The sequence below is a fragment of the Lepidochelys kempii genome, chromosome 6 (assembly GCF_965140265.1).
Source record: "Lepidochelys kempii isolate rLepKem1 chromosome 6, rLepKem1.hap2, whole genome shotgun sequence".
NCBI classification, from domain to species: domain Eukaryota; kingdom Metazoa; phylum Chordata; order Testudines; family Cheloniidae; genus Lepidochelys; species Lepidochelys kempii.
In genome coordinates this window covers 31,032,109-31,058,269 of record NC_133261.1, presented here as the reverse complement: position 1 = coordinate 31,058,269, position 26,161 = coordinate 31,032,109, and the positions used below count along the sequence as shown (strand labels likewise).

The following is a 26,161-nucleotide window of genomic DNA, read 5'->3' as shown; positions in this document are numbered from 1 at the left end:
AAGCCCCCAAACAAGGACCCTCAAATGTACTGCAAGAGAAACTTCGTTTTAAAAAGAAGTTTAACTCTTTTGATTTCTCTCCTGCTCCCTTCCCCTACAGGTCAGTAAAGTACTTGTCCACGAACAACGGTCAGATTTGTATCTATGCCAGGGGTGTGCAAACTTTTTGGCCTGCGGGCCACATCTGGGTATAGAAATTGTATGGCGGGCCATGAATGCTCACAAAATTGGGAGTTGGGGTGCAGGAGGGCGGAAGGGCTCTGCCTGGGGCTGGGGATGAGGAGTTGGGGGTGCAGGAGGATGCTCCAGGCTGGGACCGAGGGGTTTGGAGGGTGGGAGGGGGATCAGGGCTGGGGCAGGGGGTTGGGGCATGGGAGGGGGTCAGGCTCCAGGTGGCGCTTACATCAAGCAGCTCCCAGAAGCAGCGGCATGTCCCCCCTCCAGTTCCTACATGGCGGCAAGGCCAGGCGGCTCTGTGCGCTGCCCTGTCTGCAGGTGCCGCCCCTGCAGCTCCTATTGGCTGTGGTTCCCGGCCAATGAGAGCTGCAGGGGTGGCGCTTGGGGTGGGAGCAGTGTGTGTAGGAGCCGCGGGGGGGACATGCCACTGTTTCCAGGAGCCGTGCAGAGTGGGGCAAGACCCCAACCCCGTTCCCCCACTGGAGCGGGGCAAGACCCAGACCCCACTTCCCGGAGGAAGCTTGAGGGCCAGATTAAAATGTTTGTAGGGCCAGATGTGGCGCCTGGGCCATAGTTTGCCGACCTCTGATCTACGCTCTTTGACCTACGCTTTCCCTCCTAAATTCACTTTTAAGCACCATGTAAACAAAATCCCATTACAGCTGTTTGAGGCTGAAAAGTCTTGCTGGCTTGTTAGAAGGGAAGTAGTTAAAGGAAATAAGAAAAGCTGGGGGAAGGAAGACGAAAACAAGTTTTTGGGTTGGTTTTTTTTTACACTCAATTTAAATTCAGCTCATTTTCTGCTTTCACTTAAAATTCAAATATTTAGAAATTAAGTGTAACCATAACAACTTTTTATAATAAGCACTTGCTGGCCTAATAGACCTTGGTCTTGGACTTTAGGCCCTGATCCAGGAAAGCACTTAAGCATGTGCATAGTCCTATTGCAATAAATTGACTTCAATTGATTGATGGTTGATGGGCCTAAAATTATGGGAGTAAGAGCTTTGCTGGATCAGGGCCTTATTAATCACAGGATATGGTCATTGCCTTGTGAACAGGAAGCAGCTTCTAGCCATGATTATGTACCATTGTAAATAACCTTTCAAATCTGCATCTCCCACAAGTGATATCCACTATATTAGTAACTATGTGTTGAGTTTTTCCACTGCTGGAAAATAAATCTATGTAGAACTGCAATGGATTAGAGGCTGTATTTTCTCCAAGTTTCTAAATAGTCAAAATTTAACGCCAGCATTTAGCTATCCAGCTGCAAATCTGCAGTGCACTTATTACAAGTTAATACCGTATAAAACTTACCTTCTTTGTTTGATGCACTAGCAGTATTTTAGGACACACCTGAAAACACAGCTCTAAGGACAAATTTATGTTTTGCCTCTGGTGTCTTGAGCCTCTCAGTACTGAACACAATTTACCTTTCAAAGAGGTATTTTTTTATTGTGAATGGCTTTCCCGTCTCCTTTTCCATTTAGCAGTTTCTCTTCTACTTCAGTCATGTTTTCAGTGAAAGCGGAAAAGGCTGTGGCTATTTCCGATAACTTACTCCAAATGTGCATCGTCCCTGACCACACCAAGCTACTATAACTTTATGATTTCAGAGAAAAAAGATAACATAGCTCTGGGAACAGAGTTTTTGCCCCTAGTGTTCCAGCAGAGGGCACACAAGAGTGCAAAATATTTTTGCAGGTCTCTCAAAGACAGATACTATTTTTCTTATGTTAATTCCTTGGCAGTGTTGCGGAAGTCCTGAAATAAACAAAAAACTGGGTGTAAGATTTTTCAAAAGCACCTAACATTATTTAGGAGCACAAATCTCCCTGAAATCCAATAGGACTTATGCTCTTAAATGACTTAGATTCTGAAAATCCCATCCAGGGTTGTGATTTGAAGTGTTGTAAAGGAATCTGGGTTTTATGAGTCTGGTTCTAACTATCTGCTCTGGTCCTACTGAAGTTTAAGGCTAAACTTCCATTGACTTTGTTAGGAGCAGGAACAAATCTTCACCTAGTAACAAAGAATAAACACAGTAAAAGAAACAAGAAGAGAAAGGGAAAGAAGAAACGGGGGGGGGGGGGAGTGGGAGAAATGAGAAAGAAGAGAAGCACTAAAAATAAAAATGGAAAAGAGGGGAAAACAGAGAATAAAAATAAACGGAAACAGAGTGGGAAGGGCATTTTCTGGGGACCCAAAGCGGTTAGTGAAAAACACAATTAATTAAAACAGCCACAGTATAATTTCAGAGTCCCCCACACAAAAATGAGCATTGATCCCCTGGCAGAGGCATGTGCATCTCTCACCGTTTCTCCAGAATGCAAACCTCCACACGAGCATTTTGGCAAACAGAAAATCCTTAAGGTAAAAAGAGAAGACACACAGAAATCAACTGAGAACAGGAACAATTATATAGCATAAAGTGGGCAGATAAACACTGAAGAAACATTTAGACACTGGGACCAAATTTTACCAGGATTGACCTATGGTGACAAAGGGAGATTTTGGGGTCACAAACCTGGTGAGTCTAAAAACCAGTTCCTCCTGAAAAAGAAAAATAGGGTTTTAGCGGGTCAGATTCTCAGCCCTGGTGCCAGCCCCTCTGTGCTGCCTGAGTGGTGCAAAGGGGTCAGAATCGGGCTACATCAACCCAGCTGACAATTTCCCAGGGTGCTGGGGAACTCTCCTTTAATGTAAAGTGGCCACAGCTGGCTTCTGTAGCGACTGCCCTGGCACAGCTTTGCCAATTCACAGCTGACATATCGTCTCTTAGGGACCACATACATCAGCTGTCGTATATTAATCTGTCATAGCCTCAGTGTGGCTGCTTTGAGAATCAGGGAGCCATAACTGGCCTCTGAGGTGACACAATCCTTGTTCAGGGCAATGGTATATACTGACAGTCTAGCCCACTGTTTGCAAAGTGCTGAGATTCTTGGAAGGAAAGTGCTACTTAATCCAGTGTATTGTGAATGAATGCAACCAATTTAAAGGAATCCACCATATTGATGTGTACACACTGAGAATATATATAATACTGCTTTTAAAGAGGCATGACCGATTTAAAAAGCATATTCAGAGGAAAATATGTATCATATGCAAAAGCCATAGCAAAATTGTGCTTTTTAAAAATATAATCTGTGTTGTGGTAATGCCTCGGGACCCTGATCAGGGCTCCTTAGTGCTGGGTGCTGTACAAACACGCAACAAAGAGATGGTCCCCTGCCCTGAAAAGTTTTATGCCTTCTATCCATAAGACTTCACATTCTTTGCCTGCATACAAACACACACAAAGCAGACAGAGAAGCCACAAGTCACTCCTACAACTCGTACTTCAGCTCAGAGATTGCGAGGATGAGCTGAAGACAACTGTGATGAACTGGGCCAGGAAATTCCTGAGAGAGTAAGAATGATTGCTAACAGTTCTGAGAAAATCTTCCTTGGACGATTATCCCATAGACAGTGATAGTGGTTTTAACAGGCTTAACCAAACAAACAGCTCTGAGAAACTAGAAATGTTCCCCTGGAGATTTGAGTAAAGGAAATTTTTAAAAAAGAGAAGTTTACATTAAAGGCAGTTAGACACACACGCAATATTGTCAGTGTGGCACTCAGACCTGTTGCTATTTAGTGTACCTGATCAGAATTTCCATACTCTCAAAGAAGACACCATATCTCAACTGGATAAAAGAGAAAGTCCCATTTAACTTACTGCAGTCGTCTAGCAGCTGGTTTGATTCGCCTACATAAAGCCAGGAATCCCCTAATATGAGATATGTAATCATGTAAAACCTATTACAGCAGCCAGGAAACAATATGATGTCAGTTCAAATGGTGCCTTTGACTCATTTAAGCACCTTGGAAAATTCTGCAACAAGATGTAACCAATGAAAAAATTACTTGAAAACTGTATTTATTTCTAGCTTAGGATCTTTAGCATGAATGGCTGGAAGAGGTGAAGAAATGACTCAGCTCCTACATTTGTGAAAGCTAGAATGAACAAGAAGAAAACATTATATGGCCAATTTTAAAAACAGACTTGAGGTTTCAGAAGTTTCAGCTGCTTCTTTTGAGTGCTCCCAGGCTAGGTTCCCTGCAGTGGCTTTGCCACCATGGTATTGAATCAGAACTAGCAGACACAACTCCTCCTCTAAGAAACCAGTGCTCAAACATCAGTGCTGAATGGCAATAGAACACCCCTCAGAGAAATGCGGTTTTCTCAGCTGCCTCTTGTGCATTGTAAGTGATGTCTGACTAAATCAGCTGGTTGGGTAGAAGTGGAGAGGAAATATGGTTTTATGTTAAGGAACTATGCTTTGGGTTCAATTTATAGCTCCCCCACAGACTTCCCAGGTAATCTCATTCACTAATTCTCTATGCCTCAGTTCCCCATCTGAGAAAAAAAAAAAAAGGGAGATATTTCCCCTCTCTTACACTGTGTCTGGTCTTGTCTACTTAGATTGTAAGTCCTTTGGGTCTCTCTGTTATGTGTCCATACAGTGCCTAGGGCACTAATCACAGTTGGGGCCTCAATCTCAGTATACTTCTACTCTATATGCTACAGGTGTGTCACAGAATACACTGAGGGTATTTTGAGTGTTCTACTTTTGATAGCATCACCAGGCTGCATGATACTTTTCACTATACAGTGCAGAGGGTGGTGTGGGGAAAATTACTATTGACCTGACCCTTTCCCATTCTGCGGCACAATCTATGCACTATATGCATCATATGCAAGAGCTTTAACGTAAGAGGCCTGCAGGCCTGTATGCTGTAAGACTTGGCTTAAGCTAAAAGCATTTACGTATGCTAGGCTGTGGTACTTGACCCAGATAATGGACGAGGCCAATCTCTAACTAGAAAAGAGCCAAAGGGCCTCCGGAAGAGTCCCTAGCTGTCCATTATATGCATCCTCCACCCTGCAAAAGTCCCTAGTCAAAACACTGCCACAGCAAACCGCAGATCTTGATAACAACAAGGTGTGTCAACACAGTGCTAATTATGAAACTGTATTTCCATTATCTCCCTATAAGGTTTTATTAATAATGCTTGAGTGGTGAAAAAAATAACTAATAAGGAAATGTATCATTTGGCTTGGATTTGGACCTATATAAGACTGGTATTATAGGGGCAGGGCAGACAGAGACCAGAGTGGCACCTGCGTGTGACCATCTCTGTCTCCCTCTCCCTGCATGCTTGTATTCAATAAAAGGCCTCAAACTGTTTGAACCAAGCAGATGGTGTGACTCGTTTTCCACAACAGTGGCAACATGTGGCAAGCGGGGAGCCAGAGCAGAAGAGGGAGCATGCTCTGCTGCATTCTCCTCTTGGCCCTATTTTGATGTGCTTAGGTTATTCCATTTGATAGGGACTCTACAACTCTGGGAGAGGATGTAGAAGGGAGCAGCCGAACTCTAGCATGCCCCCAAGCAACTGGGCATATCTGAAAATCTGGGAGGGGGTTACTGCTGCTCAGACCAGCCATAGCTCCATCTATCCATCAACATCTTTCCCTCCAGCCTCCTGAAGCATTTTTGTTTTGCTGCAAAGAAGCTTATTATTCAAGATTGGCTTGGAAAAACTGTATCCTCAGCAGATTGCTATTATCTGCTCTTACACCCCACCCCCAACACACGTGCATAAAGAAAGAAACAGGAGTTCTTGTGTTTGGCACGAACAATTTTATTCTTGTGCTATTTATTTGTAAGACAGTGATTTAAAAAGTTTAACATGTATCCTACCCAGATACATAAACTGGTTTATTGATAGATTACTGCATGTGAAACCAAAGAGATCAGCTCACATGTAAAGATATCAGTGCACATAGTGGTACGCCATTATGATTCAACTTGGAATTAATACTTTGTTATTTTGTCATGTTATACATTTAGGGCCCAATCCCATATGCCTTGAGCATATAAAATTCCTACTGTGTATGAATTATGGGCTTCAGCTCTTAGTAAATTAGAAAGGAAAAACCTAAAGACAACATGAAATGCAATATACAGATAGGAATATACATAATGTCTTCATGTTAGGTGTCTTTTGAAATCTGACGTAATGGAATATTTAGATGATATAAGGTCTGATTCTATAAAAGAGCTAAACAAATTTACCCTGCCAAGGATCAGGCCCTCTGTGTTATTAACATCTACCGGGTGTTGAATCTGACAAGATTTTGCACTTATTTAAGAAAGTATTTGATTGAGAAATAAAATCTGTTAGTTTCATCTTGATTTTCTAGTTGTTAAAATGTCTGTGAAATTAAAAACTGCTTAGATCTCTGTGCATGTTGTTATTTAGGGTAATCTAAGGAAGGCAAGATGAACTTTTACTGTAAGAAACGTTCAATGGCTTTAAAAGAGATTCAGAACAAGTTCTAAAAAGTACAATTTTATCAATTTCTTTTAAAATCAGATGAGTTACTATAATCGTTAACTGTAAGATACTGAGTCATTGATAATATGAGGTTATATTTTGGGTGTGATCTTTTAGCCTTAACATTAATAGTCTCGTTGGGTACTAATCAAACGAGTAAGGGTATCCTTAACTGGATCTCTTCACCCATTGATACCTGAGGGCCTGATTTGCTACCAATATTCAGGCTGAGTAGTACCTCACTCTGAACAAGTGCATTGACGTCAATGGGAATCCTTGCTGACTAAGATATTACGCAATGGATGAAACTCACCTCTGTACAGAATCAGCATAAATCCTTTGCACCATTTAAGCCCCCGCAAGCGTTCAAAATCAATCTAGGTCAGTGGTGGGCAACCTGCGGCCTTCACGCAGCCCGTCAGGGTAATTCACTGGCGGAACGCCAGTTTGTTTATATTTGCATGGCTGCCCGCAGCTCCCGGTGGCCACAGTTCGCCCACCACTGGTCTAGGTCTTACACACACTGAGTGAAATTCACCGTTGTGCAGAAGGGAGGCAGAATTGGTCTTTGATTGATTTACAAGGATAATATCTATTCATGTTAACAGGCGTTACAAACACTGATCCCTCAGACCTCAATAGAAAAATACAATATGTAGGGTAAAAATGCCAGACAATCCCCTCCAAGCTGACTTATGAAACTGCTTGTGAGAAAGTATATGATTTTCAACTCCTCAGTTGTGCATACTGATGTCCATTTCTAGGCAAACTGCAGGTGCACTTTTGGAGCCTGGTTTTCAAAATTTGACCCCTAAACCTTATAGAAAAATGGATTTTATAGAATAAACTATTTTGCATTGGCAACATTTCTCAGGAATTATCTTTCTCCTATAAGCACATGTTGCTTTGGATCGATGCGAAGATCCTGAAATTACATAAGTTGCCCAAAGAGTCTAAATATGAGGTTTCTCTCTAGTCCAACTGAATTCTCAGTACAGTCAAAAATCATATTTCTCTCATATAAAAGTAGATTTTGCAATGGTATTGATTTGATATTTATGAATCAGCAGCTTTCTTCAGGGCACAGACTTAGTTTCTTCAACTTTACCTTCTTTACTTTAAAAAAAAGTCCTGCAATAAAAAAGAAACAATTAGCTAGAATGCATCTGTAGGAGTTTGTGATAAGCACCATATAAAATAATGAAATCACAACTGGCTGATTTTGGTTTGCATTTTATCTAACCAGAGAGAGAACGACCACAAAATCTTCATGCAAGCCTACATGAGAAGTCTTACCTTAGTCCTTCTAGGGGCCTGTAATCATATTTAGAAAAACCATGCATGAAAAGCACACAGAAAGTTTACACTATAAACTGGGTTTGAGAAGCAGTTAAGGATAATTCTTGGGACAATCACTAAATGACAGTACAGTAATAGAACCAGGCCCGCAATAAAAAGACAAAGAGACATGAATGGTTGTTGACAGATACACCAAGGTATAATGTGAATAGTAACTAGGGCTGTCAAGCGATTAAAAAAAAGTAATTAATCATGATTAATCACACTGTTAAACAATAATAAAATACCATTTATTTAAATATTTTTGGATGTTTTCTACATTTTCAAATATATTGATTTCAATTATAACACACAATACAAAGTGTACAGTGTTCACTTTATATTTATTTTTATTACAAATACTTGCACTGTAAAAACAAAAGAAATAGTATTTTTCAATTCACCTAATACGAGTACTGTAGTGCAATCTCTTTATCATGAAAATTGAACTTACAAATGCAGAATTATGTACAAAAAATAACTGCATTCAAAAATAAAACAATGTAAAACTTTAGAGCCTACAAGTCCACTCAGTACTACTTCAGCCAATCGCTCAGACAAACAAGTTTGGTTACAATTTGCAGGCGATAATGCTGCCTGTTTACAATGTCACCTGAAAGTGAGAATAGGTGTTCGCATGGCACTGTTGGCATAGCTGGAGTTGCAAGATATTTACATGCCAGTGCGTTTAAGATTCATATGTCCCTTCATGCTTCAACCACCATTCCAGAGGACATGCGTCCATGCTGATGATGCGTTCTGCTTGATAACAATCCAAAGCAGTACAGACCAACGCATGTTCATTTTCATCATGTGAGTCAGATGCCACCAGCAGAAAGTTGGTTTTCTTTTTTGGTGGTTTGGGTTCTGTAGTTTCCGCATCAGTGTGTTGCTCTTCTAAGACTTCTGAAAGCATGCTCCAAACCTCGTCCTGTTCAGATTTTGGAAGGCACTTCAGATTCTTAAATCTTGGGTTGAGTGCTGTAGCTATCTTTAAAAATCTCACATTGGTACCTTCTTTGTGTTTTGTCAAATCTGCAGTGACGGTGTTCTTAAAGTGAACAACATGTACTGAGTCATCATCTGAGACTACTATAACATGAAATATATGGCAGAATGCAGGTAAAATAGAGCTGGAGACATTTTCTCCCCCAAGGAGCTCAGTCACAAATTCAATTAACACATTATTTTTTTAATGAGCATCATCAGCATGGAAGCATGTCCTCTGGAATGGTGGCCAAAGCACGAAGGGGTATACAAATGTTTAGCATATCTGGCACATAAATACCTTGCAATGCTGGCTACGAACGTCCCATGCAAATACCTGTTCTCAATTTCTGGTGACATTATAAATAAGAAGTGGGCAGCACTATCTCCTGTAAATGTAAACAAACTTGTTTGTCTTAGCGATTGGCTGAACGAGAAGTAGGGACTGAGTGGACTTGTAGGCTCTAACGTTCTGCATTATTTTGTTTTGAAGTGCAGTTATGTAACAACAACAAAAATCTACATTTGTTAGTTGTACTTTCCCAATAAAGAGATTGCACTACAGAACTTGTATGAGGTGAACTGAAAAATATTGTTTTTTGTTTGCCATTTTTATCATGCAAATATTTGTAATAAAAATAACAATATAAGGGAGCATTGTCTACTTTGTATACTGTGTTGTAATTGAAATCAATACATTTGAAAAAGTAAAAAAAAAATCCAAAAATATTTAATAAATTTCAATTGGTATTCTATTGTTTAACAGTGCAATTAAAATTGTGATTAATCGTGATTAATTTTTTTAATCACGATTAATTTTTTTGAGTTAATCACATGAGTTAACTGAGATTAATCGACAGCCCTAATAGTAACTCTTGTTCTTTGGACTCATGGAAGGAGTCATTTTTAGCTGCCTAAATAACCATAAATTCCTAAAATAAGAAAAGTGGTGTTGAGATATAATTCATGTAATTGTTTTCACAACTGCCTATGTAACAATAGGCTCTCCCATGCCAGTGTGGGTGAGGATCTAATCCTGTAAACAGCTGTGCCCCTTTTGAGGAGACCACTGGGGCATGAGTGCAATCAGAACGGACAGGATCAAGCTATATGTGTATATGCACAAGTGCAAATGTTTGTTTTGGGGTGGAAAGAATGAGAACTATTCCAAAGACCAAGAGAAAAAAAAAATATCAGCAGAGGCACCATGATACACGAACAACAATCAAATGTGCATGTGATCACACTGATGCCAAACAAATATCAGCTCCAGTTTATTGCAACAGAACCCTGGAGGGTCTGATTGTACAACAGGCATTTAACTAGGGTGACCGATATATTAGATAGAAAAATAGTTTCCTTCAGCAGGAAGCATTATGTCTGTTTGCTGAGGGAACTTGTTTGCTGCTGTCAATACACACAGAATGCTACTCTTTGTTTAGGTAAGGGTAGAATTTTTCTGATGGAAAGAACCGTAGCTCCATCAAATCCCACGATACCTGCCTCTGGCAGACGAATCTGCTCTTAACTGGCTCACATAGATATATTATTTTATGGGATGCTAGATAAGCCTCTATCTCGTTATTAGTCAGTTAAATGGACTGTCACACTCATAGTCTTGGATAAAAACTAGATCTGCAGAGGGCTAGAATGTGTCTTTAGGAACAGCCCTGAGCAAGGGTAACTAGGCCCATCCAGACCAGGCAGTGGACCCTGCTAGTGACTCAGTTTCCCCTTAGATTCAGTCAGTCACTGACTCCTGGGTTTCTGTAGTGACCTAGGCCCAGACACTGAAATGGTATTTAGGTGCCTAACTCCCACTGAATATTAGGGCATACAGAGATTATCTTCAATCTCCATCCTGTCCTCAGTGCTTAGTGGTCCCATTTCTTTCCAGGTTTGCTTTTTATTTGTATGGCTAAAGAACCTTGTACTATTGATTTTAATTTTCTTTGCACGGTTCTTTGTTCTGCTCGGCTTTCGGATATTCTCCTTTTATCCCTGCACTTCTTGACCTGTTTTCCCATAACATGCACATGCTCATACATGCTGATAATAATACAAATCTTGAAGTTATGCACTTGAACACTGCCAGTTTTCGATATAGATTTAAGGATCTGATTTTCACAGCTGAAAAGCATCTACAGCTCCCACTGACTTCAGCTGGAGATGGGATGCTCAGCACATCTGGAAGTTTGGCACTTTAAATGTGCTGATTTTGTTGATCTGACAAAACTACCACCCACCCAAAGGGCCAAATCTGCAGCTGGCATAAACCAGTGTAGCTCCACTGAAATCAATGGAACCATGCTGATCTATATTAGGTGAGAATCGGGTCAAAAAGGGCCAAATTCTGCTCCCAGATATTCATGAGCATCTCCAAGCCAGTGGTGCTGTACAATTTGTCTTATCTTGTGCAAACTAGTAATGTGTAACAATTCACATGTGTAAGCAACATGTAACCCTTTGTTCTACATCTCTAATGCAAAACATTTCAAAAAAATGTACTACTAATTTTTGGAAGATAGTACAGTGACTGGTCTTCCACAAGTGCCTAAAACAGATACATGTAATCAGACATGTTTTGCTTAGCTTAACAAAAAGGAGCTAAAGCAATATAAATTTTTTTGTTACTTTGACAAGTTAATTCTAATCCCAACCCAGAGAAAGGCCCAAATGTGTGTGCTACTGTCTCTTACTATATCTCTGTACAGTGTGGCGCTGATCCTGGTTATTGCTTTTGGTTGCTACCATAATATAAATTATAATAATAATTATTATTCAATTATGATCACTAATACAATTTATTAAAAACATAGTTTAAATTTTATCATTCTAAACTGTAAATCCTTGTGCTCTAGCAAAATCAGACAAGGCAAAAGCGCAAAGGACACACCAATACACCATGTGAGACCCAAGTAAGAAGAGAGGCTGAGGCATGCAATGCACAGGCAGGCACATGCTTTAGAAAATAATGCATCCTCACAATGAAACAGTATGTATCAACCCAGATCTGGCTATTCACCACTGCAGTGGCTACAGCTGCAGGAGATACCCTTGTCTGTACACAGTTGCACTGCCTTCAAAACCCTTTCTGTTTGTGTTGGGGCTGATTGCTGATGAGGGAACAGTAGGGCCAAATGTACAGGACATGAAAACACACAATAATGATGAAAGTTATTTCCTTGCTTGCTGGTACGTGTATAGGTATTAAACATTTTTACTACAGTTTCTGGGTCAGATCCAGAAACCAGCTGGTGTAAAGCAGTGTAGCCCCGCTTAAGTCGGGGCAGCTACTGGGATTTACACCATCTGAGGATCTGGATCCCTGTAGGCAATGGGAAATCAGGCTTAATAAGAACTATATAACTTCCCATTACCAGTGTATTTGGCATGCACCTGCAAATATGTCTCATTGGGGCAAATTAGAAAACCAGGCTCTGTTTTTGAAAATATCTGTCCGAAATAAAACAACTGGTTTCAATATAATGTGCCCATTTGGTTTTAACTCACCTGGTCCTTTGCTTAATTGAATATACTGATTAGTTTTGCATTATCTCATTGCTTTAGATATTTGTAATATTCACTAAGGTACTTGGGAGCCTAAGGATATGTCTACACTTGGAACTGTATCAAATGCTTTACTGAAGTCCAGATAGATTAGATCTCTTGTATTTCCTTTGTCTAAAAAAATCAGTTCTCTTCTCAAAGAAAGAGCTCAGGGTGATCTGGCATGATCTACCTTTTGTAAAACCATGTTGTACTTCATCCCAGTTACCATTTACCTCTACATCTTTAATTACTCTCTCTTTCAAAATTTGTTCTAAGACCTTCCATACAACGGAGGTCAAATTCCAGCTCCAGGAGAAAGACCCACGCTAACTCTGATTGAGTTAGTGTATTAAAAATAGAGCACAGCCAAAGCGGTGAGAGGGGCTAACCACCCTAAGTATGTACCCGTCCAAGGTCCTTGGCATGTATTTGGGGCAGCTAGTCCTTCCTGCCACTTATGCTGCTCTGGCTACACTCGGTTTTGAGTGCACTAGCTCAATTAGCATTATGTCTCCGCAAGGTGGAATGTATACCTTCCAGCTCAAACCGTAGAGATACCCTTCGTCCCAGTGAATGCCCCAGTTGCTTTTGAAAATGGGACTGAGGTGCCTAAGTCACTAAGGCATTTCTGAAAATTCCCCCAAGTGGCTAATTTATTTAATTAGCCAAATATAGTAGTTGCGGATTAAGAAATATAATTAAATCTTCAGGCTTGAAAAAGGAAGTTGATAGTGTATAATAACATCTATGAGGAAGGCAATTAATGACCATGCATACAGAAGGAATTAGAGTAAGAGTTAAAATAAACAAACATTCCTTAGTAACATTATCTGTATGTTAAAAGGCAAGCTAGCCAGACTGTTGTTACTAGCTGTTTAACTGCTGGGGAAACAGAATGTACACACTTACATTTCATCATCATATTCCTTTGGAGGAGACACTGCAATGACTAAGTCAATCCAATCCTGTAAAAAGAATGTATTATCGTTACAAGAGACTTAAGCAGCCAGGTAATTCTATCTCTCGTTACATGACCCTTTGAAAGTGGAACTTTGACAGAAAGCTTCAACCATATCAGGATTAAACACAAAAGGGACAAACTCTGCCCACCCTCAGACACATCCAAGTAACCTCATAGGTGGAAAGTCGATGCGACTCCACATAGCAGGAGGTGCAGAGGGAAGGCTACAGTACCAACATGGCAATATCATGGGAAGAGTCACAGAGGAATCCATTGCTAGGAGGGAAAAGGGCAACAGGAAAAAGATCTATTTGATACTGGCTGAAGTTAGTCTCAAAAGTCTAAGGAGTGTTTTAACAATAAGCTGGTTAATTCTGAGTTACATCCCAAAATGAACAAATATTTTCTCGACTGCTGTGTATCAAACCCTTACGATGATCATTTATACCCTGCACTGGGCAATTTTAACCCTTGATATCATTCTTCTTTAGAAGATTCTCACTGTAGCCAAAACAGTAGTTATTTGTGCATCCTTTGTGAAGGATTAGATAAAACTATGATGCTGTGATAAAGTCCTTGACAATTCCCAATTCATCTTCAATGTTAACATCTTGGAGAGTCTTACTATGAAATGCCCAGAGCGGAATACATTTAAACCAAACAACTCACGTGGCCGCTGTGTCCTTCTCAGGGGGAAAAACACCCATTCACTTACCCCACCCACATTCCAGGCTTTGGCTAGAGTTGTCTGGGCTTCTGTCAGTGTCACATCGACTAAAATCTTGCCATTCACAGCCATTATTTCATCCCCTTTCACGATGCCTCCTGGTGAAGCAAAGACAGGGCAAAAATACCATATCAGCAAAATCATTTCTGTCAGAGACTTCTCTCCCAGATGCCTTTTCTTCATGCACATTCAACAAACATCCTTATGTAAATTAGCTTGAAACCTTTCCTAAATGCCCAGGTGTACACTGAAGTAGTGCAGAGAAGGTGGCTTGTTGTAAATGAAAATCACTGGAAGCTGGGGCAGTGAGTATAACATTCTTCTGTTGGTTGTGGTCAATAAGGGCTAATCAGTCCCTGGCTATGAACAGACTATGGTAATATTAAGGGGGAAAGTTTCAAAGGCAGGGATGGCAGGTAGGTCCTTAACTATGGAGATGGGTTCCTAACCACCACAGTGGCTTTGAAACTTGCTGACAGTGAACTCTCTTAAACAGGGCAGTCAAAGGTATTATAGGTACTTTGCTAAATTTTGCCATCATTTACACCCAGATTCTCATGCCTGCTACTGAAGTCACTGCAGGATTGTTTTGCAGGATCAGGGCCATTCTTAGGAACTAGAGAGTGAATTACATATGGAATAGAAGACTAAGGGCTTGTCTACACTACTGCTTAAGTCGATGTAACTTACGTCGCTCAGGAGTCTGAACCCCTGACCCAAGCAACGTAAGTTACATTGACACATAGCTTCCGCCTCTCATTGAAACAATCATCTGGGGCCAGACTGTGCCACCCTTGATTTTAATGGGATGACTTACACTGCAAGGGTGACAGAACTGGGCTGATAATAATGAAGTAGCTCTCCATCTTCCTCCTCTTCCCCAATTACTGGCCTTCGGCTGCTGCTGCTAAAATGACAGCAGCTGTGGCTTTTTCTTTATACTTAGTGAGAACCTGCCAGAAAATCTGACCAGTTCCAATTATTTTTAACTATAAGCACCATTCCCCAAATGAAGGGCCTAGTTCTGAAGTGGCTTTGAACATAAAACTCTTGGGGACTTAAGTATTTCTCTGGCGCCTATAGACATCAGCCACAGTCATGAAGAAAGCGTAAACTTGGGAGGCTAACAGATGAAGTGCTTTAGAATCAGGTTCAAAATCCCCCTGACTTTCCCCAGGTTACTCACCATGTTTGTCTGCGGCACCACCCTCATAGATAGCAGACACTACGATTTTTCCAACTGGGGAATCAATGCCTCCCTCTACTGCAAGATCTAATGGTCCTTCCTATTAAAGAAAAAGTTTTAGTTCAGAATACGCTACAGATAGACACCAAAATCAGTAGGGCCTGATCCTTCCACCCTTACAGTGAATAGGACTATACACATAATCATTGCAGGATCAGGTCCTTCGTGTATTCTGTAGTAGTACCAGTGGTCAAGGTTTTAATAAGTGCTCAGTGATTTTGAGTGCCTCATTCTTTGAGTGGACAGTTTGAGATAGGAAAGGCTGGATTTTCAGCATCTTTAGAAACTCAGGCCTCTTTAAGGTGTCTGAAGTTGGGCACTAATCCCTTTTTATAATCTTGGTCAGCATCAAACTAGTTCATAAAAGGTAATGGACATAATTCTTCCATGTTATTTCATTCAAAGAGGTCCAAGAATGACCACTGTTATGCTGAAATGGTCAAATAACGGCAACAAAACAAAACAATGTCACATTATTGAAATAAAAATGTATGATTCGTTACAATTTGAACACGCTTTTAGCAAAAGAAGAAAATCAGAAAAAAATAGTTGGTCTCTTTAGAGAGTTTGAACTGTGCATATTACCCAGATTGACTTAAAATTTAAAGTTATGACTAAATCAACAAATTCAGATTTATTTTTGTTAGCATTAAATACTGTGGTGACTTTTTACATGAAGACCCATTTTTGAAGTGGGAAGAAGAGGTAACTGTAAGAAGGAGATTCAATCTTGCAGGGATTCATAGATTTTATAGTACGCCAATGCCACTGCTATCTAAGGGCAGGTCTACACTACAAAATTTATTCGACTTAGGTTGAGCTACATCCACGCAATAATTAAATTGGCTGTTCATGTCCATACTCTACTCCTTCTAACGGCGGTGCGCATCACCAGGAGCACGTGCACTGACTGACGTGGGGCATTGTGGGGCACTGACAGCTGGAGTCCTGTCATCAAAGGCAGCGTCGACCTAACTACATCGTCCTAAGCGCTACGCCTCTCATGAAGTTTTTAGGTTGGCGTAGCAGGTGGATTAAATCGGTGGGAGGAACATTGTAGTGCAGACATTTAAAGAGTTAGGTAAGCTTCCTTATGTCGCCCTAACTCTACTGTAGACCAGGCCTAAGATCCTATAATTACATTGTCTAGATGTTACCATTAATGTCTACTGAATAAGAGTTAAGGAAACTAATGTTTTCCCTGATTAGCAATTTGTCTGGAGTGAACCGTAAAGTGGGGCACAGGAATGGGAGTGTGGCTTGAGGAATCTGAGTTTTCAACCTCTTTATGGCCCTGATTCAGGAAGGAACGTCCTTCAGCATGTACCTAACTATAAGCACAAGAGTAGTTCCAAGTCAATGGAACTACTTGTGCTTAAAATTAGGCACATACCTAAACAACTTACCAAACTGGAGTCCATGCTTTTGGTTAGCATGGAGATAAAAGTTTCAGAAGCACCTAAGTGACTTAGAAGCCTCAGTCCCATTTTCAAAACTCACTCACTTTTGAAAATTTTCTCCCTAATGTTAGCATGAGGGAGCTGGACTCAGTACTGATTGCTCTCGAACGTGTCATTTATACACACTGTCCCATTTGTGTATCACATAACTTTGTTTTGGGCATTTTTTCATAGGTACATGTCTCTAATAGTAAGTGTCGTGCTTTGTGACCATGTTAATTTTTGCTCTTTTCACTCAAGTCCTCTCCTTTCATGATCTGGGTGCACGAAGATGGGCTAGGGAAACATATGAACTCTGCGTCTAAAATGACGCGCAGTTAGCATCTGGATTGTCACAGGGCTTGACTCTGAAAGGTGGCGAGTAGCAACTATATGTTGAGTACACTTGGAACTGGGCAGAATTGGGCCCTCAATAACGACTGAGGAGTTAGGCTTGTAGGGGTCCCGCGACCTGTGCATGGACTTTGTTCTGTGTACCCCCATGAGTCCTAGGGGTTTGGGAGAAACATAAGAACATAATGCTATTGAGGGGAGTGCTAGCAGGGAGCTGGTGCAGGAGAAGGTTGCAGTGGGGAAGCACCAGTGTTTCCCTCCCTTCACCACCCAAATCTCCTGTCTTTTGTCAGAGAGGAGACCCAATACTGTTATGTACAAGAGATTCATCAAGGGTAGACCATGACGATGTAATCATGTGCCCCATATACTCTGAAAAATCAAGAGCCCACCAGACCCACAAAATGTCTCAACCCAATTACAGGGGTTACCTTTTTAATACGTAACAGCCGCACATCTTTTCCCATGATCTGATCTGCTGAAAACTATCAAAAGACACATCAGTTACTCATTTCCACCGTTACAAAGCAGCTGCATGAAGTCATTCAGACGATGCACCTCTTCTAAATCACAGCTATGGGAAGAATAGAACACTAGTCCATTAAGGACCATCTGCTTCCTTAGCAGAACTACCTCCGGTCTCAAAGGGAGCTCTACAGGCACATCACAAATCAAAGATAGTATGTAACCCTGTCTTTCCCCACATCATTTAATCTTAACCTCTGTGCCATAATTAAATCTTCTTACCATTGTGTAGGGGTCAAAATCTTCCACGTACTTCTGGAAGCCCTGAAAATAAATAAAAGTTTAATTATATGCAGATCACACACACAACATCCCACCAAACTCACTAGTGAAAAAACTACTCTAAACTACAAAAGACGGTTAGAACGTAACATGGAGAAAGACATACAGGTAGCTGATATGCCTCCTGACAAAGATATTTAAAAGCCTTATTTTAAGACGTTAGAGAGACCAGGTAGGTGAGTTACTATCTTTTATTGGACCAATTTCTGTTGGTGAGAGAAACAAGCTTTTGAGCTACAAAGAGCTCTTCTTCAGCTCTGGGAAAGGTACTGAGAGGGTCACAGCTACATACCAGATCGAACAGATAGTTTAGCATAAGCAGTTAGCATATATTTTAAGGGACAATTTAAGGTGAAGTGGCCCATTAACACCCCTGTAGTACAGGACAATAATGGGGATTAGTGGGTAACAGATTGTTGTAATAAGTCATAAATCCAGTGTCTTGATTACGACCATGATTTTTCTTGTCTAACAAAGTTATGAATTTAAGCTTCCAAGCTCATCTTTTGAAAGTGTTGTACAGATTTGTTTTGAGGATAAGGACTGACAGGTGAGATACAGAGTGATCGCTTTGCAAGAAGAGTTCACCCACAGGTGATAGGGTGTTTTTGTCTTTTATCATTTTCCTGTGAGAGTTCATTCAAGAGCATAGTGATTGCCTGGTTTCGCACGCACAATAGTTATTGGGGAATTTCATGGACTGGATGAGGTACACTACATGTTGTGATAAGCATGTGTAGGACCACGGATCTTGAAAGGTGTGTTGTGGCGGGCGTTGATCATTGTAGCAGTGGAGATTTGTCTGTAGGTTTCGCATCTGTTGTTCTTGTAGGTCTTGTGCTGCTCTGAGTTGGTGTGTCCTGGTCTGAGGGGAGCTTGCTTCTGATGATGGCCTCAGAGAAGTTAGGGGATTGTTTGAAGGCCAGAAGAGGGGGTTCAGGATGGCAATTTGAGTTGGTAAGATTATAGACCACATTTGGAGAGGTAAGGAAGATCATAGGAATGCGGGGGAGGGAGGTAGACTCACCAACCCTTCCGCACCTCTCAGGATTTGGCCCTATATGGTCAGCATTTTCTGCCTCCCTCGCTCTCACAGAGAAAGGCACTGCTTGGCATGACTCAGGGTGGCAGAATCTGGTGCTCTATAATCAGTCACAGTGGCTCAGTGTGCACAGGACTGAGTCCTTTACAAAGCTGCTCCATTCTCCCCTACCATCACTGAAGTCTCTGGGATGATTAATGGAAATAGATGTTTGATAATTTTTGGTTTTACTTTCATGGTACATTGGTGGGGATGGTGTTAAAATAAAGAGGAAGATGCTGTGGGACTGGAGATGGGTCTGGTTCTGTTTTTGTTGGATGTGGTGGTGGAGTGAGAGTTATGTTGAGATGGGTTTGTTTTAAAATTTTTAGGGGATTCTCTGCCTTTTTAGCTTTCAGGCCCAAGCCCATTACCTTAAGCAGAGCATCTGGGGTAGGAAACACGATCAACTATCATTACTGCACAGGTGGCTCCTGGATAGGCAGGTGGTTGTTTGTGATGATCTCATTTCAAGAAGGTGAGACATCCCTTGTGATATCCCGGGAGCTGCTGGGTGAGCAGCGTGGGTAGGGGTTTGAGGTGTATGGAAGTTCGGCATTAATTCTGTTTGAAAGGGGGGGGTGTCGTATTGATAAATTTTGCAGCTTGGAGAGCCTTGCTTGTGTACCCAGCTCTGGCAGCGGCAACACTTCCGTGACCACTTTAAGCTGCCATCATTTGGGGCTATAGAGACTTGGAGACAGGAAGATCGATTGTGGGAGTCCGGGTCCTTCAATCATTGACACGGTAGGTGAAGGGATACTAGGTATATGCCAGGGGTGCCGTGCTTAACATCAGTCTCACCGGTCTAATTTGGCCTCTCCATCTACCCTCAGACTCAGTCTCTATTTCACTGAATACAGGTGACAGAGTCTCTTGGCTACCCCAATGTCTAGCTGAAACAGAGGTTTCTCCACCTTTTGTTAAAAAGAGGAGCGCTATGTTGTGCCCATTGTCTTCTTGGCTGCTCTTAAAAGCCCAAGTTGCAGCAGTAACCAAAAGTGCTTTTGTCCATCTGAATCTGTCTAAGCACTTGTGATCTTTCCTCTGGGGCATGGACCGTATCAGAGTCATACAGGCCTTGTTCACCCCCAGCGTGAATTATTCCAGTGCACTATGCTCAGGGCTGCATCTGAAGAATATTCCAGACTCAGCTAGTGCGACTGCCCTCTTGTGTAGCAGTGTTTCTCACACAGAGCCCATGGCACCAGTGCTTCTCACTCTGCAGTTCCAGCACTTGACTCTGCTCCCACTGCTCTAACAGAGTTAACTCTTCAGCACACATAGCCAGACCCTGTCCATTATTAGAGGCTTTTCCCTGACAGGATGATGCGTAGGGGTTCAAGACCTCTTTTGGTGAAAGGGCTATGGGGAGGTCTTGCTAAATCTTTTAGTTAACAGTTAGCCAGCTCACCCAGTACTTAGCATGTTCAATTAAAATCTTAGGAGATAAAATCTTGACCTCACTGAAGTCAATGGGAGATTTGCCATAGATTTCAATGCAGCTAGAATTTCACCCTTAAAATTGTATTCATGCACCTAGACAGCATGTTAGATACTAGATAAATTAATATTATGATTATATTTTAATTATTATTGTAAATTTTACAATGAAAATGGAAACCAAACTGATCCAGGTGAACCACTGATTTTAAATAATTGATTTATGTATCTGATCTGAGGAGGAAAGGTTGGTCTAGACAACCATAATGTTGGAGCAAACAACCTTGAGCAAAAAACCTGAGGAGTCCTTGTGGCACCTCAGAGACTAACAAATTTATTTGGGCATAAGCTTTCGTGGGCTAAAACCCATGTCATCGGATGCATGCAGTGGAAAATACAGTAGGAAGATATTTATACACAGAGAACATGAAAAAATGGGTGTTGCCATACCAACTGTAATGAGACCAATAATAGCCCACCTTAATTGATTAGTCTCGTTACAGTTTGTACGGCAATACCCATTTTTTCATGTTCTCTGTGTATATATATATATCTATATATCTTCCTACTGTATTTTCCACTGCATGCATCCGATGACATGGGTTTTAGCCCATGAAAGCTTATGCCCAAATAAATTTGTTAGTCTCTAAGGTGCCACAAGTACTCCTCGGGTTTTTTGCTGATACAGACTAACATAGCTTCCACTCTGAAACCTGTCACCCTTGAGCAAGGAGTTCTAATTTGGTCAGAACCACTGCTTCATTATGTAACCGAGGTCAAGTCACTTGACCTTCCAAAACAGATGTTGCTCCTGAAGAAAATTTTCTTGGGAAAATATATTTTAAACAACAACATAAATAAATAGGTAGACAGATACTTTTGAACAAAAAGAGAACACAATCGGGATCCAATAAGCACACAAATGCCACACATTCTTTGAAATATATTAAACTTTCCAGGAAAAATGGCACCACAGTCATTCGCAGTGTATTCAGTGCTCTGAACATTGCACATTCAGGAGAGGGCTAATATTTCAGTCAAGTGGCAAAACCAGATGAAAAAAACCCTCAATGGCCCAATCTTGCCCTCAGGTTACAGAAGTGCCTCTTTGGGGAAGAGACTTGCCACCTCTTATGGGACTAGAAGGTAGAGTGAATAAAGCATGGATTTTTTTGGTTCATGAGAAATTCCAAAAAATATTTAAAAAGTTTTGTTTTCGGTCAACTGAAATGGGCATTTTTCAAAAATTCTAGGTCAGCTGAAAAGTCAAAAATGCCTCAAGTCAAAACAAAATGTTTCATTGAAAACCAATTGTTTAAATTTCAGGCATTTTGACCAAAACGAGAGAGAAAAGGAGGAGTAGATTCACAAGGTTGCTGGATGAGGAGAAGGAGGTAGTGGTGCCTTCCTTATAAGCCCGGCGATTAGGGCACTCAACTGGGATGTGGGACACCTGGGTTCAATTTCCCCCCTCCCCCTACAGCTGATGTGTAGAATGGATTTCAGCATGGGTCTTCCACACCACAGGAGCGTGCCCTGACCACTGGGCGATGGGATATTCTGGGATGGCCTTTCTCAATCTCTCCTCTTGCAACTGTTCCACTTTTCAGAAAGAATTAAAGAGTCATTGCAGTATGGAATTGAACCTGTACCACCCACATCCTAGGTGAATCCCCTAACTACCAGCCTGTAGAATTAGTCTCACTCTCTTTGCCTGGCCCATTTGACTATCCACTGCTATTCACAGTGGCAATTTATAATCATTCATTCCCACTTGCTGAATCTAATCCTCCTTTCCTTTCATCAAAATGCCTGAAAATCAAAATGAAAAGTGTCACTTCAACATTACTAAAACTTTTAGACGTTTTTTGGTTTGCTCAAAACTATTCTGCAAACTTGACACAAATTTGCAAATAGTTGTGATAGACTCAAAACTGTGTTTTCCAGTGAATGAACTATTAGTCCGAAAAATGTTGCCCAGCTCTACTGGAGGGTAGGTAGTCAAAGTCTGTTCATTTACTAAACATGCAGCTCCCTTTGCGTTCATGGGATTGAATGCATGTAACTATGAACAGAATGACTCTAGAAATGCTGTATATTTGGTAGCCCAAGCAGCCATTTGCATAAACATATAGATGAAGCATAATGTTGAAAGTTGCAAAGGGCCTAAGCCAATGGGAGTTGGCCACTGAAATCCCATCCTACATATTTAGCAGCAACCAAGCAATTTTAAAAAACAACAAGTAAATAAAAATCTCAAAACAACCAGGGAGAACTAAAATTAAGTAAAAATAAATGAATAGGTTTTCTGAATATGCTAATGTTATACAAGCAGATTATAATATCATTCAGTAGCAATCAGCCCCAGAATCCGACTTCTTGTTGTCTAAAACCAATCCAGTACTCCTTGCTCATCCAAAACTAGATTTTTACAAGTAGATCTTTGCAACCTTGTGGAGCCACACTGAAGGCAATGGTGCTCTGCATGGCTGCAGAGGTCCTTCCATGTGGATCCAATTGCAGGATCTGGGCCAATGTTTCACATGTTACTAATCTGATGATCTGAGAATTTTAAAAACCACAAGGGAAAATATTAATGATTAAAATATGTTCACTCGCAAAGAATATGCTGTTTAATTCTAATTCATTCTCCATTTTTCTAGTCAATATCATATCTGGAGAAGAGTAATAAAACAGAAAAGTGCATGCTAAAATCATGGAAAACAATAGCCAATAGAACATTTTAACCAGAGATTTAATCTTTTTTGTCAGTGCATGATTGTCCTGCTTGCTGTGGATTGAAGGGATTTGTCACATTTCACAGTTATTCAAATGGTTTATTAATTTGACAGCACTTACAAAAACACAACAGCTCTGAATCAAATGCATACAACCCTACGTCTCCATTTTCCTGAGAATGTATTATATATAGTGTAAACTTTTCCAACACCGAGAATTTTTAGTTTCCTGATATCTAGTATATTGCATTGAAACTGGGTTGTTCTCCAAGAAAAACGATCCATAAAACCCTTTCACTTTTTAAAAAAGCCCATGTAAAAATAAACGTCATGAAAGGCACACAACTACTAAAATCAAAGAAAACAGTTATTATTTGTTCTTCACTGCTGGTTCTGAATTCAAGCAATTCATGTTCTACTGATGTTCCATAGAACATTGTAACAAATCCAACATAACTGGCAATAGTAAAGATGCTTTGTACATGACCTGGTACATTTAACAGCAAAGAAAAAAAGCAAATTTCCCTCATGTTAAGCAATGACCAGGGATTATTTCATCATGGTGAAATGTGACCAAACTGTAGTACACCATGCAATAGCTTTCCAAGGGAACCTCATCACTTGGTTTATTTGAAACTGGACAGAAGCACTAGGAGTAGTATCATGGGGACCAATCCTGTATTGGAAAAGGGTTGGACTAGATGATTTAATAGATCTTTTCCATCTCCATTTCCTATGATTTCATTTAAAAATCTAGTCAATCAATAATAATTCTATACCAGTTAGCTATTTGCTCTGGAAAACAATACACCTATTACAACAGATGGCACAAGCAGCAGAGTATGTAACAAAGAGAAACAACCAGCACTGGAATGTCAGACAATTGATTATTTTTTTATATTTCGACCTTGGTTATAGATGCCCAACTATCCTAAAACTATCAGCGAGCACATGAGTAGCTGAAGAGAGAATTTGTCCTATGGTATCTACTCTCTTCTCATTCTCTATATTTAGCGTCTGTTTAGGAGAACACATGCACGCATTGAAAGATTATAAAGAGTAATAGTTTCCATGCATTAGGGCAATAGTGCATCTTTGGTCTGAAAAGTTTGTCAACAAAAAAGGAAAGAGAAAAAGAAAGGGTTATCATCTATGAACAGTCAAAACAAAAAAGTACCACACAAACAAAGAGGGAAAGTGTTATTTTACTTGTTTTTTGTTAGATCTAAATGATGAATTGTAAACCACCATCCTTTTAAACATCTCTTGTGGCTGCAAAAGAAAGAAAATTGCCAAAGCAGACATTAATTTTTTTCCTGTAAATAAAAATCAACCAACCTATCTAATTTCTCTTCATCCTTCTTCCTTATAAAGGGCATGGTTCACTCTGACATTTAGTAGTACTAATTCCATTGAGTACTTTCAATGGAGAGTACTCATGGAGTCAAGTATTACTGAATGGGGGGCTGGAGGGAAGAATCAGGCCCTAAATAATTAATGCACATTTCCATTTCAAGAGATTTCTTAAAATCATTTTGTTTATCAGGCTTCATTTCACCCCTAAATTTTCAGAGAGAGATCTGCTCAATCTATGTTATGCAATTTCCACTCAAATCTATGGAAACTTTAATGCAAAAAACTTGGCCAATGTTTTGAAAATGTATGGATGAATGACAACAGAGTTATTTTAAGATTTCTCTTTCCCATCAGGCTACTCCCCATCTTGCAGGGTTAATTCCACGGAATAACACACAATTCTTCTAAGGAATGGGTAAGCTGTAGGGACATCAGGATTTGGTCCTGGATGGGGGCATTCTTCAAATGTCTCTGCTTGATAAATTAGTTCAATTTGATTGTGGAATTCTGAGGTCTATTTCGGAGGAATAGTTCTATTGTCTAAGGATCAAATGCTACTCATTTTACTTAAATGAAGAGTCCCATTGACTTGCTTGGAATTATTCACAGGAGCAAGTCAAGCAGATGCTGTTTTTACTCTATTTTGCCTCCATTTGATTGCCTAGCAGCACTTTCAAAGTATTGGTTAGTAACACTTAAATGAGATTTAACCTCCTAATGTTTTAGGGGCTATCTTACTCCAATGTGCACAAAAATGTAAACACAATTTTTTGTGCCAAATCTGTGTCTCTTCGTACATTAAGTATTCTCAGACTAGGATGAGGTCCATCTTTCCACATTGGTTTTATCATCATGCCTGTTGTGGTTTTTCAGAGAATCATAGAAATGTAGGGCTGGAAGGGACCTCGAGAAGTTATTAAGTTCAGCCCCTTGGATGGTGCCAGGACCAAGTAAACCTAGACCATCCCTGACAGGTGTTTGTCCAACTTTTTATTAAAAGCTTCCAATGATGGGGATTCCATGACCTCGCTTGGAAGCCAATTCCAGAGCTTACCTACTTTATAACATTTTTCCTAACATCGAATCTAAATCTCCTTGCTGCAGATTAATCCCATTACTTTTTTATCTTACCTTCAGTGGCCATGGAGAACAATTGATCACTGTCTTCTTTATAATAGGCCTTAACATTTTGGAAGACTCTTATCAGGTACCCCCCCCCACCCAGTCTTCTTTTTTCAAGACTAAACATGCCCAGTTTTTTAACATTTCCTCATAGGTCAGGTTTTCTAAACCTTTTATTATTTTTGTCACTCTCCTCTGGACTCCTTCCAATTTGTCCACATCTTCCCTAAATTGTGGTGCCCAGACTTGGACACAGTACTCCAGCTGGGGCTTCACCTGCATCGAGTAGAGTGGGACAATTACCTCAGGTGTCTTATACACAACACTCCTTTTAATACACCCCAGAATCACATTAGCCTTTTTTGCAGCTGCTGCACATTGATGACTCATATTCAGTTTGTGAGCCACTGTAACCCCCAGATCCTTTTCAGCAGTACTACCAC

General features: G+C 40.5%; 1 protein-coding gene across 2 annotated transcripts in view; it reads right to left on the bottom strand.

The window, feature by feature from the left end:
- Nucleotides 1-5,864: 5,864 nt before the first annotated feature.
- The window catches only part of USH1C (USH1 protein network component harmonin), a 100,695-nt gene continuing 80,398 nt past the window's right edge, over nt 5,865-26,161 (bottom strand). For both annotated transcript variants that reach the window (XM_073347367.1, XM_073347368.1), the window contains 6 exons: nt 17,919-17,960; nt 17,603-17,656; nt 15,319-15,418; nt 14,121-14,230; nt 13,354-13,409; nt 5,865-7,698 (listed from right to left, as the gene is read on the bottom strand). In XM_073347367.1, the coding sequence (XP_073203468.1) occupies nt 7,686-7,698; nt 13,354-13,409; nt 14,121-14,230; nt 15,319-15,418; nt 17,603-17,656; nt 17,919-17,960 (375 nt within the window). In that variant the 3' untranslated portion in view covers nt 5,865-7,685. The remainder of the gene's footprint in view (nt 7,699-13,353; nt 13,410-14,120; nt 14,231-15,318; nt 15,419-17,602; nt 17,657-17,918; nt 17,961-26,161) is intronic.